This window comes from Amyelois transitella, chromosome 9, assembly GCF_032362555.1.
Source record: "Amyelois transitella isolate CPQ chromosome 9, ilAmyTran1.1, whole genome shotgun sequence".
Classification (NCBI taxonomy): domain Eukaryota; kingdom Metazoa; phylum Arthropoda; class Insecta; order Lepidoptera; family Pyralidae; genus Amyelois; species Amyelois transitella.
In genome coordinates, this window is record NC_083512.1 from 7,428,223 (window position 1) to 7,443,279 (window position 15,057).

At 34.8% G+C, this 15,057-nt stretch overlaps 1 protein-coding gene across 6 annotated transcripts in view; it reads left to right on the plus strand.

Annotated features, from left to right (window-relative positions):
* The window catches only part of LOC106143241 (uncharacterized), a 152,372-nt gene extending 137,771 nt beyond the window's left edge, over window positions 1-14,601 (plus strand). For 5 of the 6 annotated variants that reach the window (XM_013345266.2, XM_013345264.2, XM_013345268.2 and 2 more), the window contains 2 exons: window positions 12,050-12,209; window positions 13,283-14,601. In XM_013345266.2, coding sequence (XP_013200720.1) covers window positions 12,050-12,209; window positions 13,283-13,447 — 325 coding nt within the window. In that variant the 3' untranslated portion in view covers window positions 13,448-14,601. Of the gene's footprint in view, window positions 1-6,590; window positions 6,902-12,049; window positions 12,210-13,282 lie in introns of those variants that run through there. The other variant, XM_013345270.2, reaches the window with a different exon arrangement.
* The last annotated feature ends 456 nt before the right edge of the window (window positions 14,602-15,057 follow it).

Genomic DNA, 15,057 nt, shown 5'->3' on the forward strand with positions numbered 1-15,057 from the left:
TAGATCACCATATCTAAGGAACTTATTCAATTTTATCAATACTCTCTATGGTTTACAAACGTACATATACACATTAGACGAACTATTCATATTGAGAATTACTTATTTGGTAATCGATAGATACCTAATTTGACTTTTTCTTAATACAAAAATCTCGTCTTTTTCCCTTACGTGGTATAGTGATCAACAGAGCAGTGATAATTTTTATATAGTTTCAGATAGATTTTACTACGTAGTATTAGTTGTATTCATCGACGCTTTTACTATAGTAACGCCATTTGCACCATTTTCATACATCGTCATAAATACATCATGAAATCGGTTTATAGCTGATACTCTCTTAGATAAACAGACATTGAAAAATGATTATTTTGATCGATAACGGTTTAAAAGTGATGGATAGATATATAAATCAAAAGTTATTGTTCATGAAGTATGTGCCAAGCGGCACTTTAATGATGATTTTGAAACTGCGCCATATCCATATCATACTGTGTGTATTTGTGACGAGTTTCAATAAGATAGCTTAACAAAAAATGTTCATAAAGTCAAACTATGTATGTCTATTGCATTAACTTCTATCAAACTATGGGATAGGAATTATTTTAACACATTGGTGTATTGATAATGCTATAGTTGTACCCTAAACTTTTAATTAAGCATATTCGTTCCAGTTGACGGACATCATAAATGATATCATCAGATAAATGTGGTTGAAGCTGCTAGACATTCAAAATATTTGGTAAACAGCCCGATGAAATGTCTGTGTAATCAGTGTGAGCTGTTGGCAGTGTGTCAGTATTTGCTGCACAATTCTTTACATTCTCAGTCAGGTGTTAGCGAGCGCTGATCGCTTAGGAATTCCAAACATATTGACAGATCATGGTATTACGTAATTAGTATTTACCATTAATAACTAAGCAATTCACTGACGAGCTTGCACGAAGAGAGATTGTGATTGTGTATGAAGCGAAAGAAAGTATGCAGAAATCTTGGCAAGTGGAAAGATGTAAGTAGTCTCTGCCAACTCATTATCAAGAGACATGATTTTTTGTATGTATATATTTATATACTACAGAAAATTGAGAATTTTCTGAAAAATGCAAATTACTGGAAATTCTGCATAGTTTCCTTTCGTTCGAATTATGCAACAAATTAAAAAAAAAAAACAATAGTAATATGTAAGGACATATATTAGAAAAAAGATAAGGGCTTATCGACGTTATTGCACTCCTTAGTGACATTGCTCTGCCTGGTCCAATAGTGTATCCCTTTAACAAGCACGAATCGGCACAACAAGCATAAGCTTTGAAAAGCTTTCTTTTAATGTTTAATTTCCATCGTTACGAAGGTTATTTTGCTATGAATTCTCAATACAGTATTTTATTTTCCCTTCTCTTTATAGAACCTGTACTAAAAAAAATCTATTTTGGTATTCAAACAAAAGTGACCCGGACGTTAGACGGGCTTTGTTGTATCGTGTTACCATGGCTTATGTCTGTAGCCTTCTAATATAGTTCCGTCTATTGCTATTACAGTAATTTATAGCAAGTAGGCCACCCCGCCTAAGGCCCTGCTGATAATTCCTATTACAAAAGTCCTTCCATTCCGTTGATCTTGCCTAACAGCTGTGCGATGACGTCATCTTACTCAAAGCTTTGCACTCACTATCGTATAGTTAATTTCTTTGGTACTAAATTAAAGATAATTGAATTTATCATGGCATCTCTTAGCTAGTTTTCTGATGTTGCTTACTGAAAAGTCAGTTGCTGTAATATCTGAACCTATAGGTTTTCGTACCGCTTACACTAGAATCGACTAACTTAAAGGAAGACGTACAATTTTAACCAATAGATAAGTATAATTAATTGATATTGCATAATTGAGATAATAACTGAAAATAAATAATTAGACTTTGAGACTTTGATTTACGGCGCACTCTGAACAGTCCTCAAAAGAGATAAAACACAGCCGGTTAAAACTGCTAAATATTTGATTTGTTCTCGTAACAATTTCTAAATTTGCATGGTTTACAGATGTATGTGATATTTGTAATTTAAGAGTTTCACAATTTTCACTTTCAAGATAATAGAAATCCAAAAAATTCGACATATCTACACTTAGTTTTTCTTTCTTATCTTTGCCGATGGATCGATCTATTGACTAGATTTAAATAGTAGATCGATGTTTACATATTTAAATTAATTTTACAATTAGTATTTATAGTAATTTTTGATAGTTCATTTTTCATCAATTTTGTTTTGGCTTGGATTATGTTAAGATTAAAACTTGGAGTAAGCTTTACTAAATCGGTGCCTTATGCTCATATTTTGCTGGAATTTAGTACGATTATCAAACTACAATAGAACGGCTACGCAATGATCAAAGCATCTGATTATTAGTCATACTCTTCAAGGATTTCTTATAAAAGATATATGTATTTAAAAAAGTAAGCCACTACATTATTGCACTTCTAGATACAGTATAAAAATCACTTAAGAGTGAAAATATCAAATTAATAAGTTTCTATCCCCAATATCTAGTTTTTAGGTCTGTACCAAGCAAACATCCAAAATATTTCTCTGGTGATACCGAGAAATATTATATATTTTTCCTGAAGGTAGTCACTAAAATATAAAATCGTAAACTACCCTTACCTGACTTCATTTCTGAGCAGTCTCAGTTTGTCCGTGGGTCTCTGTATTTAAACTGTGCTCGTTTGATTTTACTACCTTTAAAAAATTGACCGTTTATTTTATAAATTATTTGTTGACGAAAACGTATAGGTTTTACTTAAAAATGCTTCTGACTTTGATATATAAATCAGTTCGGAAATTGGTGAAGAAACTGTAAGTACCTACCTACCTTTTTATTAGAGTACATAGTTAAAAAAGTTATTAGTATTTTGTGGAAAATACTTATTACTTACATGTAAATTTGTTTAATTTTTGTAGTAAAGTAATTTTTACCTTAACTATTTCAATTGAGTATGTTATTTATTAACATATATACATGCGACTTTGGCGTGGGTGTTTAACTCCATGTTATGCTGAAGATAGTATTTATTTAACTTTTTCGCACAGTCAAACGAATTGAAATACAAAATTTATTTATGCCATAATGGTACAAGTAGGTAATTCGTAATATGGGGATGTCAATGTCAAATTTAAGTAAGAACCGACGACTATCTTATAAAATACTAAACCAGTGCACAGTTGCATACAAAGTAACATAGGTAACTTGTTATGAACAGATATTTCGAATTTTATAGGAGGTTTTATATACATACACATATGTGTATGCCAATAATATAAAACCTCCAATAAAATTCGATATCTGCTTTAAAACTTTTGGATCGTTTGAAAATATTTGCCCTATTTTTATGATCAATTTTAAAAATCCTTAATTTCTCGTGTTTATATAACAATATAGACAATTTATAAAGACAATTTCGGGTAAAGTCACATTGTATTTAAAAGAAATCTATTTGGAAGAAGAAAAGTAGAAGAAGAATAAGAATTAAGGAAGTAAAGAATAAAAATATCGAATAAGTAACAACTTTAAAAGATTTACATACTTTTACGAAGATGAGTGCCCTCCATAATTACTTGAGCGAATGTTGGCTGAAGCCCTGTAAGGCAAACTCTTGTTTGTTTGAAACTGGTTCGCTCTGCTTTGAACTACACATTTTCAGTTTCAATTCGCTATGTCCTGTCCTGTATGCTCTGTTATTGCTATATCCGCGTTGGCATACGTTATATGCTTATGTAATTAACACTATGGAAATGGAAATTTTCATGGCATAAATAATTCTCAATTACTAAGACAACCTAATACATGTCCCGGATATATGAATTGTAAGTGTTGATGATAATAATTTCTTCAAATATGAACCACAATATTTCATTCACCAATTATTTTGATATTGTATGCAATTTCGTTGGAATTGTTGTACAATAACAATGTGCGTTTCTAAATAGGTCGTATTACAATAATGTAGTTTTTTCAATAGCAGTTTTTTTAGTTTGTAATACTACCGCGGCTATTACATGATTCTGATAGTAACGCAATAACTAGGTTTATTTTAAACATAAATATATACTTGGACAATAAGCAGGCCTAATTTGACGTCTATTTGAGGAACCTATACCCTCAAAAGTCAAACTTCTCGTAAACCGCACCTATCTTACATAAATATTTAGGTTTAATTGTCATAATAGACAAAATTATTACGTTTCGTGAGTTAATACTTGCAATGAAACTTCAAGGCCTACTATGAAACAGTCGTTGGAGAGATGCCAAATTTCTAAACTGGACATTTAACAATCGGGTATTTTAGACAACTTGCGAATTTGAGCCTGCAGACGGGTTTGAAATCGTTTATCTTTATAGTTACTTGGTTGCGTGCTTTTCGGATAGGTCTATCTGATCAATATACCTGGAACTCGATGCCCCGATGTCCTGAGCCTGAGACCCACTCTGATGACCAAAATCTAGGTAGGTATTTTACACTTTGTTCTGTTTCTGTCATCTTTGCGTATTCCTGGTTGCATCCACTGCCGCTATTCTGCGTTCCGTCATTTCGCTCTCTCCACTTTGTTTATTCTTCAGCATTCTCAATTCTTCATGTATTTGCTGTCAGATAATTTTTGAACCCACCTTATTTCTGGGGTTTTTCATCACGACCACCAAGTGATAAAAAGGCGGAACGCCGCAATTTGGTTTCGATCGTTGTAACACAAATTTTACATAATCGTTTGTTATTTTTATGATGTAATATTTTTGCAATAGTGTTGGCTATTTGCATAAGTGGCTTTCAAGATAACCGTTGGTAACAGGTTGGTTAATTGTCGGCCTGATATCACTGATAGCTAATAATGTTCATTGTCAATTTTACTAATCAAAGGTTACTTACTAATCTGCAGATTCTTATTTTGGTTTTCTAGTCGAATGATGTAGTCCATTGGACAAATTGGACTAGTCTTAAAACGAAAACTGTTAAAGTAGACTTAAATGACGCACATAAATAACTTTTCCGCTAAACAATTATATTTCTTACTTCTAGCGAAGACTTTTTGGAAAAGAAAATATCTTCGTATAGTATTAGTAGCATATCATACTATTTTTATTGGCCTTATGCGAGTTGTAGTTTATAGAAATCGAGGCCAGCTATTGTGACTGAGCCCACTGCTCGTTCCCACGTTAGAGGAGTTCCATCAATAAAGTTTACATCCAATTGAATAGTTACTAACAATGTTGTTAGTGTTAATGAAGTTTATACTGTGGATAAATATCGAAATATAAATAACCAGTATTTTGCACGTGGCTTGGTTGGGAATTTCTGGGAATATCAGTGCCCCATGTTGTCAAATTACATCAAAATGGTCTAAACAAGTAGGTACTTACTTATTTGTTACAAACAAAAATAACGGCAAGTCGTTTTTTTATTGACTAACGAATAAAGGTATATATTTGAGATTTTCAGTCACAACTTCATTTTGTTATTTATCAGTTTCGTGCGTAGTGATGACGACTGTAATTTTTTTTTTAAAAAGTTTTTTAAAACATTATTCTGTGAATTTATGGCAGGCAATATCTGCTGTTCCCTCCTTTTCGACTATTTAACTATCATTTTTCAAAATTGAATAAAATTACCACGTTGTCAGTAATTATTCATACACAATGAGGCAGTTTGAATTTCATAGTAATCTGACCTGTTTTTGAAAGTAATCTTATCTAGTACAAGGGGGGGTACGAGTATTATCAGTTCATACATATTGGTTTGCTAGTGATTTGGCAATGTGACGTAAATTCTTCGGTTTTATGTCAAAGATTAACAATTTCATTGTAAGTTAAATAGTTTGTGCGAAATCATCTTAATTGTTCAGAATGATTTTTATATTTTTTATTGATTTGTAGATTATACAACTTCTATACATACTAATTTTATAGAATTAACCACAAGGCACTCCTAGATATGTTAAACTGTAATTCCATCATCATGCATTTTGTATGAGTAGTAAAACTACTTGTGTGATTTGTATTACTATTGGCTTGTGCTCTGATGTAAATCGAGAGTAATCACAATGCAAACATCTTAACGTATTCCTCCGTGCGTGATACATATATTTAATGTTTAAATGTATAACTACAATGGCCATTCCATTGTTCCCGGCCTATTTGTTATGTATGAGCAGCACAGGTACTGACATCCGTTGACGTCCAAGTGTTTTCAGTTAACCCATTGCAAGCGTATAACAAAGACGTATGCTTATTTCCATTTGAAAGACATTCTCGCCTTCAGAAACAATGCTCAAATTAGCAACACCTGTCGCTTACGGACCGTGTTATCCGCGGCGAATCTCTTTGCCAGGGATTCCTGCAGCAATTTTATTGTTGTCACTGATCATCAGTGAGTTAGAATTAAAATGAGTGATTGTAACATGCAGTAACGATTACGAAGAGCTTTATTGAAGTGCGGGGTCGAGTCCCCATAACATAGCAATAAGGTAACGGGAGAGTGCGTTCAGTTGCCTGCCACCCACCGCTGCGCGAGGCGTGGTGGCCGACCGACGGCGCCGGCAGACCGCTGCGGCAGTCAAACAGTCACCGCCGCCGGGTCGACCGTATGTATTGAAACTTCGGTAAGGCGGCAGTGTGGCCGCCTGCGCCAAATAACGCGTTCGCGCGACGCGGCTTGGCGCCCACCACAAACCTTGTGAAGTGTCAGTGCACGCCTTTCGATGCTCTTCTCTCCGATCGCCGTCGAGGCGATGAAGTGCAAAGAGGAAAATTGCGAAGTTGGCGTGGTCCTGGAGCACAATTCTCTGATCGTTCTGTCTGTCAACAAAACTATCGTATGCTTATGCGGAAGGGATAGGAACAATCCGTTCGAGCGAGGGTAATTCCCATTAATTTGTATCTAGCACGATGATAGCTTATCACACTACACACCATCCTACATACGAAACTTTCTAATTCTTCTCTCTTTAAAGTTAAAAACTTTGTCTCTCTATTAATTTTATCTTCATTCACTCTTTATTTTCATACATATCCAGAAAGTTTGGGTATAGCTCGTTATGCGTTATAGTCAAGCCTTTATCATGTGCAGGTAAAATTTTGTTCGTGGCCCACTATACTGTAATAGCAGCGACAGACTTGTTTGCTATCATTCTGACACTTGCCAAGGTTGTTATATCTGGTCAAGGCAAATTCCTCTCCATTGGTCATACCGTAGTCTTGCAATTTGCCTTTATTTTTGTGGTTAAATACAAAAATAGTCTGCTCCAAAGTTTCACCTTTGTCTGTTAGTTCTATGAATATAGTCTATTTAAGAGAACCTACTTAGTTCTGAGTGAGTCAGAATTATAAAAAGTTCGAATGTGCGAACCAGTTAGGAAATAAATGGGCACCAAAAGACTTGAGAAGGTCGTGGCCGGTCGTACAACGGCTTTCAGTCCGTTGAATGTAATTTCAATAGACGAATAACAATTCAATAGAAGTTTATATACATTATACATTGACATTTTCGGCAAAAATGACAAAATAGCATACATCACGGTTGTTCGTATCCAATCAGAAAAATCTACTTAATTAGAATTTAGCGCTGTGCGAAATCAATTAACAAATAGCTGACGCAAAAGGCGAGAGTAACTCAAGGAAGTGAACCAGGAAATGATAAAATAGCAAATTAATTTACTATTATTGGAGGCATTTGTTAATAAGGTTAAGTTCTTGAAGTCAAGCAGATGCTAACCTTCTGTCTATATTGGTAACATGTTAACCTACACAGATGTGGAACAGGTGTGGGTAAAACGCAGGTGTGTGCGCGACTTTCTTCCAACGTTTATATAACCATTTTGCCGACAGATTCATAAACACTGACATAAACCTTATAAACAAAAGCTTGCTGAGCAACGTGCAAGAACACCGGCTATGAACCGTTTCTTTAACTAAACAGCAAGTCAAAATAAACATTAATATTTGGGAATTCTAATCACCACGAGTTTGAGTTTTCGTCTCGCAAATCGTTCTCTTTGTTAACCTTGTCTTAATCTAAGGTGTGCAGCATTCGCTTTGCACTACCTATTGATAATTCTTAATAAAAATGCGATTTTCAATCAGAATAATTCTACGTCACGTAATACGTATAGGTACGTCATTTCTTATGGTATTTATATAAAAAATCATTCAACGAAATGCTTTCTAGCCTTGTTCGGAAATATGGCCTTACAGCAATGCGGGTAAATCGATACCTATCTACCTACTCACAAAGTTTTAATAGCTTTCCACCAGATTGCAATTACCAAGTACAAACTGCAGTTTGTATATTCAAAGTCTAGTTACAAAAAGTTACTTCTAAAGAAACCCGAAGATATATAGATGAATAATTATATTTCTATCATTGTCAAAATTGTATCTAGATTAACATTCCGTGAACAGATTTGGCAATGTTTTTTGTCAGCCTGACAACTTGCTTTAACGAATTAATGCTTTTTTTTTATTATCGTCGATGACATCTACACGTAAAGATAAAGCATTTCAATTTTTGGCTGTTTGTAACCACATGATGGACAAACCCGATTTTCTGAACTCTTTTCTTTAGATATCGAAATAGATAAAACAGATAAGTACTGACTGACTAAATAACGTACCTATCTGGGCATAGCCTAAACCGTTGGGTCTAGAGATTAGAAATTGGACATTTATGGTTCTTATCTAGTGTAGAAATGCTATAAGATTAGATTTGCCGAAATTCCCGTGGGAACAAATATTAGCGGGATGCACGCCGAGCCGCAAGTGTTCTGTATATAATCTTCTAAATAGGTATATAAAAGAGGACTAATACGTTTTATAATGGTATCTAAATGCTACTCTGTCATTTTAAATATGCACCCCTGTTAACTCCCATCATGTGACGTCAATGGCAATCGGTCTACGACTACGAGTCAGTTGATAACTGTTTCATCAACAATCTGTCCAGCTGAACTGCATGGTGACAATTCAATATTATTTTATTTTTTAAATTACGTAACTAATCAACTGTTTTATTGTATGTTCCTGGAATGTAATCGGGGTTGTTCCGATGAACCAAACCTTCTTACTTCGGCGTACTCAAAGGGATAATAAAGTTAGGAAAAAATATAACTTTTTGAGATAGGTACCCGCATTCATTAACTTTAAATACCCAACATGTCATTCGAAATAAATGTAAGTACTTACCTGCTAACTTAAATATGGTGGAAGTGGAAAATTACAAAAATGTCATAATGATGATGAGAATGAGATGACATTGTAATCTCAGGTCATGCCATAAAAGTATGTATTTACAAGTCATGCACAAAAAGTTTTTTTTAATAAAGTTTAATTTAAATGTAGGTAGGTATACGTAATACGGCTTACATGCTTTTATGTATCTAATCTACCTATTATTAACTCTTCAAGGGTTTGTAAGTTGTGTGTGTTTGTTATGATTTCACGTAAAATCTAATTTTGATTACATTTTGTACACGAGAAGTAGTAAGTACCTGGAGTAATATATGGGATACTTTTAATCCCGAAATTTTAATGGCAGCAGAGCCCCGGGGCGCAGCTCTTGCGATTTTATAAAAAGAAGAGCGAGCAATAAGAATTTTCCTCAATGGTAGAATAAAATTGACCCCAAAATACCATATGGTTTGATAGCCTATATTGACGTAAGCAAAAGGTCAATCAATTGTTTGGGTGTAGTATCTTAATTGTATGTTATGAAAAATAAAACACGCGTTGGTATAATGGAATTCGACATTACGCAATTTACGCATAGTAACATAATATTTTATAATTATTTACAAAGAAAAAATGAAAACTCAGGTTAATTATAGTTAAATAAAATAAAATGAAATAAATTTATTTACAAAGTAAATTTTGTTGTAGGTATATGTAGTTTATATAGTCATAACTAGCTGACATCGAAGTATAATTAATGTTTTTTAAGCATTATTTCAAAAGATCCGATAGAAATATATTTTTTTGCAAAACACATTTGATCATTTGTGTAAGATACAAAAGTTTAAAAAATTGTTTGTTGATAAATATGAAACTGCACCAAGTAAGTAACTTGCTGTCTCACAGTTACTTTTCAAAATCATCACGTTGCTGAACAACTTCACTCGATATATTTTAGATAAAACTGCTTCAATCGTGACTTAAAAACAATAACAAAGAAAATCGTTTTATTATGTAACGTTTTTACGTAAATTCTTACACGTCATTTAATCTAATACATACGTATTCTCAAATTTTCACTGCTATTTTAATTTAAAAATAACATCATAAGAACTAAGCTATCCAATTAAATTAAAAATATAGTTTTTGTCTCTTTTTTTGTGATTTGTCATCATAATTTTCTTATATTGGGTCTAAAACTTCATGAGAGGCAATAGAGAGATTGATATAATTTTTTTTGCCGATATCCTCTAGACGCGTCTCAAGGTTAACGACACATAAAGGCTCAACTACCTGTGTTTTTATGGCATAGGGCTCCATTCAAGTTCCCCGGGTTCGCTTGACTTAGGAGCGGGTATAAGGGCATTGCACCTTCCCGCTCTCCCTTGCCCTCCAGCCCTACTTTGCCATTAGGAACCGTCGAAGCCAAGTACACACCTCCCTTTTTAAACCCATATGCGTGAGGCTGGTGAAAAGAGATGCAACGTCAGCGTCAACTACGACTTTTATCTATAGGCTCAGCTGAACGTATAGTATAATTGGATATACGAGTATTTATAGTGTGGACTGAACTCTGTTGAAATGGTCAATGTACTAAGTTATTCTTATAGTATCACTGAGATCTAAGTAGGTATTTGGTTCGATAGTCTAGTGTTAATTCTTTATTTATTATCCTCAGTTTGTCATGTTTTAGTAAGCACAAAGACCCATGCACTGCGGTAGATATACACAACAAAATACACAAACACTTTATGCTATGCATTTTTAAATTTTCAATCTCATTAACTTCTTAACTATTTATGGAGTTTTATAAGCAATAAAATTTTTTTTCAAATAGGGTAGGTACATACATATGTATATTCATTAAACAACATCTATAAGTTTAATTTGTTCTTAAGATTTGGTGGTGATCTTTTATATTCGGTGTGTTGTGTTCCTTGTAAGAGAAATTTTAATGGCATTTTTTAAATGTAATAATAATATTTTAAATTAGGTAGGTACTTAACGGTATCTCATGTGAATGAGAAATCTTTAAAAAATATGTATGTTTAGTAGATAGGTACTTAGTTTTTATTTTGTTTTGAACGATGTCAACGCAAGATTAACATGTGAATACGGAATAACCAACAGCGACAGGACTCACAGCCGTTATTGCGATATGGTTTTACCATATGACCGATATATTGTAAGGATATCTATATAGCAATATACATGGGACAAACCAACGGTCAAATAAATATCTGCATGCGTCATTTATACAGTGACCTGAACGTTATCATCGATGGCGGCGCCTCGGCCACCATCGTCCAGGTTTCGTTTCGCGGAAAACGGCAACATCTGACGAAGCCCCCCTCCCTCCCCACTTGTCCCCACTATTCGCTCTGGCGCCGCGTCACACGCGTATCTATAAAAGCCATGGCCGCCCCTCCACTTCAACTCACACGCATGGAGTACTCCGTAGAGGTCGTTTGGCACGAGCGAGCGCTTTGCTAGGCACCTGCCGGCCTATCTTCACGAAATATTCTAGTCAAGTCACCGCGCAGCTGAAGCTCGCGTAACGCGGTTTTGCTTGCCGCGCGTTCCTACGCAGTGATATGTGCAATAGCCTAATTACAAAAAAAATGTGATAATTTATTTAAATTAGTTATTAGTTTATGAGCGTTGATAAGACCGCGATACGGCTGTGAGTGAAAACTGTGAAATTGAGAGAAATGTTGTGACTGCCCGACTGGAACTTGTTACCTGTGATCCAGCCCAGTGTGTGTTATTCTTGCGTTGACGGACCGTTTTTCAACATGGTTGGAAATAATGGAACTATGATGGCGATTCGTATCGTCCACAGCAAGCTGCGCAAGCGGGAGGAGCATTCTGCTTCGGTGCATCCTGCTGAAGTGATCCAAGCTACCCCGGCGCCTACTACGGAACCCCTCGCCTTCCGTCAGCAGCCGCTGTGGCAGTTCCCGCCACCGCTGCCTCCGCCTTACGTCTATCATCACGATCAGGTCAGTACACTCTATGAACAATTTAAGTAAAATCACCTTTACTTACTCAAAAGAAATGAAACAAGTTCAAATCGTTCTTGACCTCAATGTTATTTTGATGCGTAGCGTTTAGCTGCATTCGCGTTCCATTTTAGTCTCCCGCGATTACCTTGATAATAGAAACAATATGGAAAGTTGATGCAGACGTTATGACACGAAAGAAATCGTGACTGGTTCGACCCACGTCCCCGCCATCAGAAGAGAGAGTTGGTTTTGTATCGAAGCAAAGTCCACGATATCTTAGCGTGAAATACATTTAAATGACGGGACACGCTTGCAAAATAGAAAGCTGCGCAAGGCGAGTAGGTATGTTGTAACTCTGTCTGCGACCTTCTTTCTTTGTGATTGTTTGAACAAAAGAGGCTAATGCAAATACACCGAATAATTTTACAATCTCATAAAATGCTTTGGCCTCAATATCATGCTCCAGTACGTTCCCCGAGGCCTACCTATAAAACAGTTTCGTTTCATTCATTGTTTATCGAACATGACCGATGCTTATAAATCATGTGCCTGACTATATGAGACGCCACACCAGGAAGCAGAGAATGCTAATGCGTCTTTGAATAGTGTATTCAAGGCTTGTCTTATTCTCGTATGGCCTCAACATTTACTTTGCAATATTAGTTACGGAATCATGTAGGTACACATTAAACCATTGTTTCAGAAGTACATATGGATTTTATTTCAACATTCATCTTAGTTTTTGCTACTTGGCATTTTAAAAGAACAAGGTACTTACCTACCTAGTCTAACTGAATCACAATTATCAAATCCGGTCGGTGACAAAAGGAAGTGTTTTATTGTATCATTATACAAAGAAACTTGCCAGTTTTTTCCATGGTTGTTTTCATGGCAACCATCTAAAAATAGCGTATTGTCATCTGGAAGTAGTTTTACCGGTGTGAATGCAGCAAATGCATCGGGAACATTAACGGAACCGCTAAATCGGGCTTCGTTCGTTTTAGGTCAATAAACTTTGTGAACTCTGCAATGCTTGAAGATGTTCTGATGACAGATTTTCTTCTTTTCAGGACAACTTAATGCAACCTATTGGAAATGAGCGAGCGAGTTTCCGCAGCCTTCGCAAGAACATCGGTGGCCGTTGGAAGCGGCTTGTGAAAAAGAAGCCTGAACAAGAGGTGTACACTATCCCGCCAGAGCTCAAGCCTCAGCTCAAGCAAATATACGTGTATTAAACTTGTGGAATCAACACAAATACTTAGTTGTTTAAATAACTGAAGCTGGCCTTTTCAATCGCTATGTAGTTGACTTCAACACCTCGTTGGTTGTAATCTTGTTGATTACATTGTTCTCGAATATCAAAATTTTAAACTTAACATCTGTAGGGCTCTCAACAGCCATATCTTTGAACATATCGTTTCGACCAATTATTTGTAATAATCATTTTGTTGTATTCCTTCATACAGCACCATTGTGATGTAAAGCCTAGGTTTGTATTATTAAGTATTAGAACACTGATGTTTGTTAGTGCTGATTCGCTGCTGAGTTCTGAATGTAGAGTGAAGTGTTCGTGATAGTCAAATGAATTAGTTTAATTATTAATTTAATGTTATGAATGAGATACCTATTAGGAAAATGCGGTCGCGCATACTAGTAACGAGAATCCAATAATTATGATATAAAATATGATGCCTTGTTATATAATTTTGACTAATTAGGGCATTTTGTAGTTCATTAACTTATTGTAGACATGATCGTAATGTTAAGCAGACATCGATCAAATAGTTTGTGAAGAATATTGTACACATGGATGTATTTATCTAAGAACTGCATTGATATTGTATAACAGCTTATGGTTTGCTACAGTATTTTTATATCATTCGTGTTGTGAGTGAGCATGAACAATGGTACAATTTAACGTAACATGACTCAAAAGAAATCTAATATTTTCTGATATTATTGACTTTAAAAAAAATCTGTTTAATTGCACAAGTTTCACAATTTGAATTATGAATGACCTACTTAGTTGTTAAAAGTTACGTTACTTGCATGCTAGTAGAGTAATTTCAGATTTTCGCCCGGTCCTTGCTGTGATGAAAGACCATTTTGATGTAACATATCGAATTTTGAATTTGCCTTAAACCTTGTCAATTAAATCGTAGGAGGACCGTTGGTCGAGAATTTAGATAGCTCATATTGAGCCTGATATTTTGAAGAAATAAGTTGATAGCTAATAGGTACAAGCCAGCCATTACTTTCTTAAATTCTAACTGTTGACAGTAAAATGGACCATGTTTAACTGTAATTTCAAACAGCATGAAACGTTACTTTTGTTAAGAAAAATGTAATCTTTCGTTGAAATAATGAAAATAAATTCCATCGTGATATATTTTTGTGGTTTTCTCTTACCCTTATTTTGAGTGAATGATAATGTAGTCTTTCCTCTAGTTGAAGGAATTTATGAGCCATGTGATCAAATGCGTACCTTAAACCAACGAGCTTGTACGATAGTGATGAACATGGATAAACGAAAACAAATATGCAGGAATAGTGGCAAAAATTAAAAATACATATTGTCTCTGTCTTCCCTTTGAAAAAGAAGCTATTTAAGCTTCTTTCATTAAATTATATGAAATTTAGTAATAAAAAGTTAGGATGAACTTTAATGCATCTTAAAATATAAGTAACGGGCTAAAAGTATGCAAGGAAGCGGAATTATTCTGTTCTTTGTAGTTTTGGCCCTGAAAAGAGGCGTCAGTATTTTTGAACTATTACGATAAACCGGATGAAATGAAAGCAAGATGATAATAAAATAGAGGGTAATAATATGATCAATCATATAGAT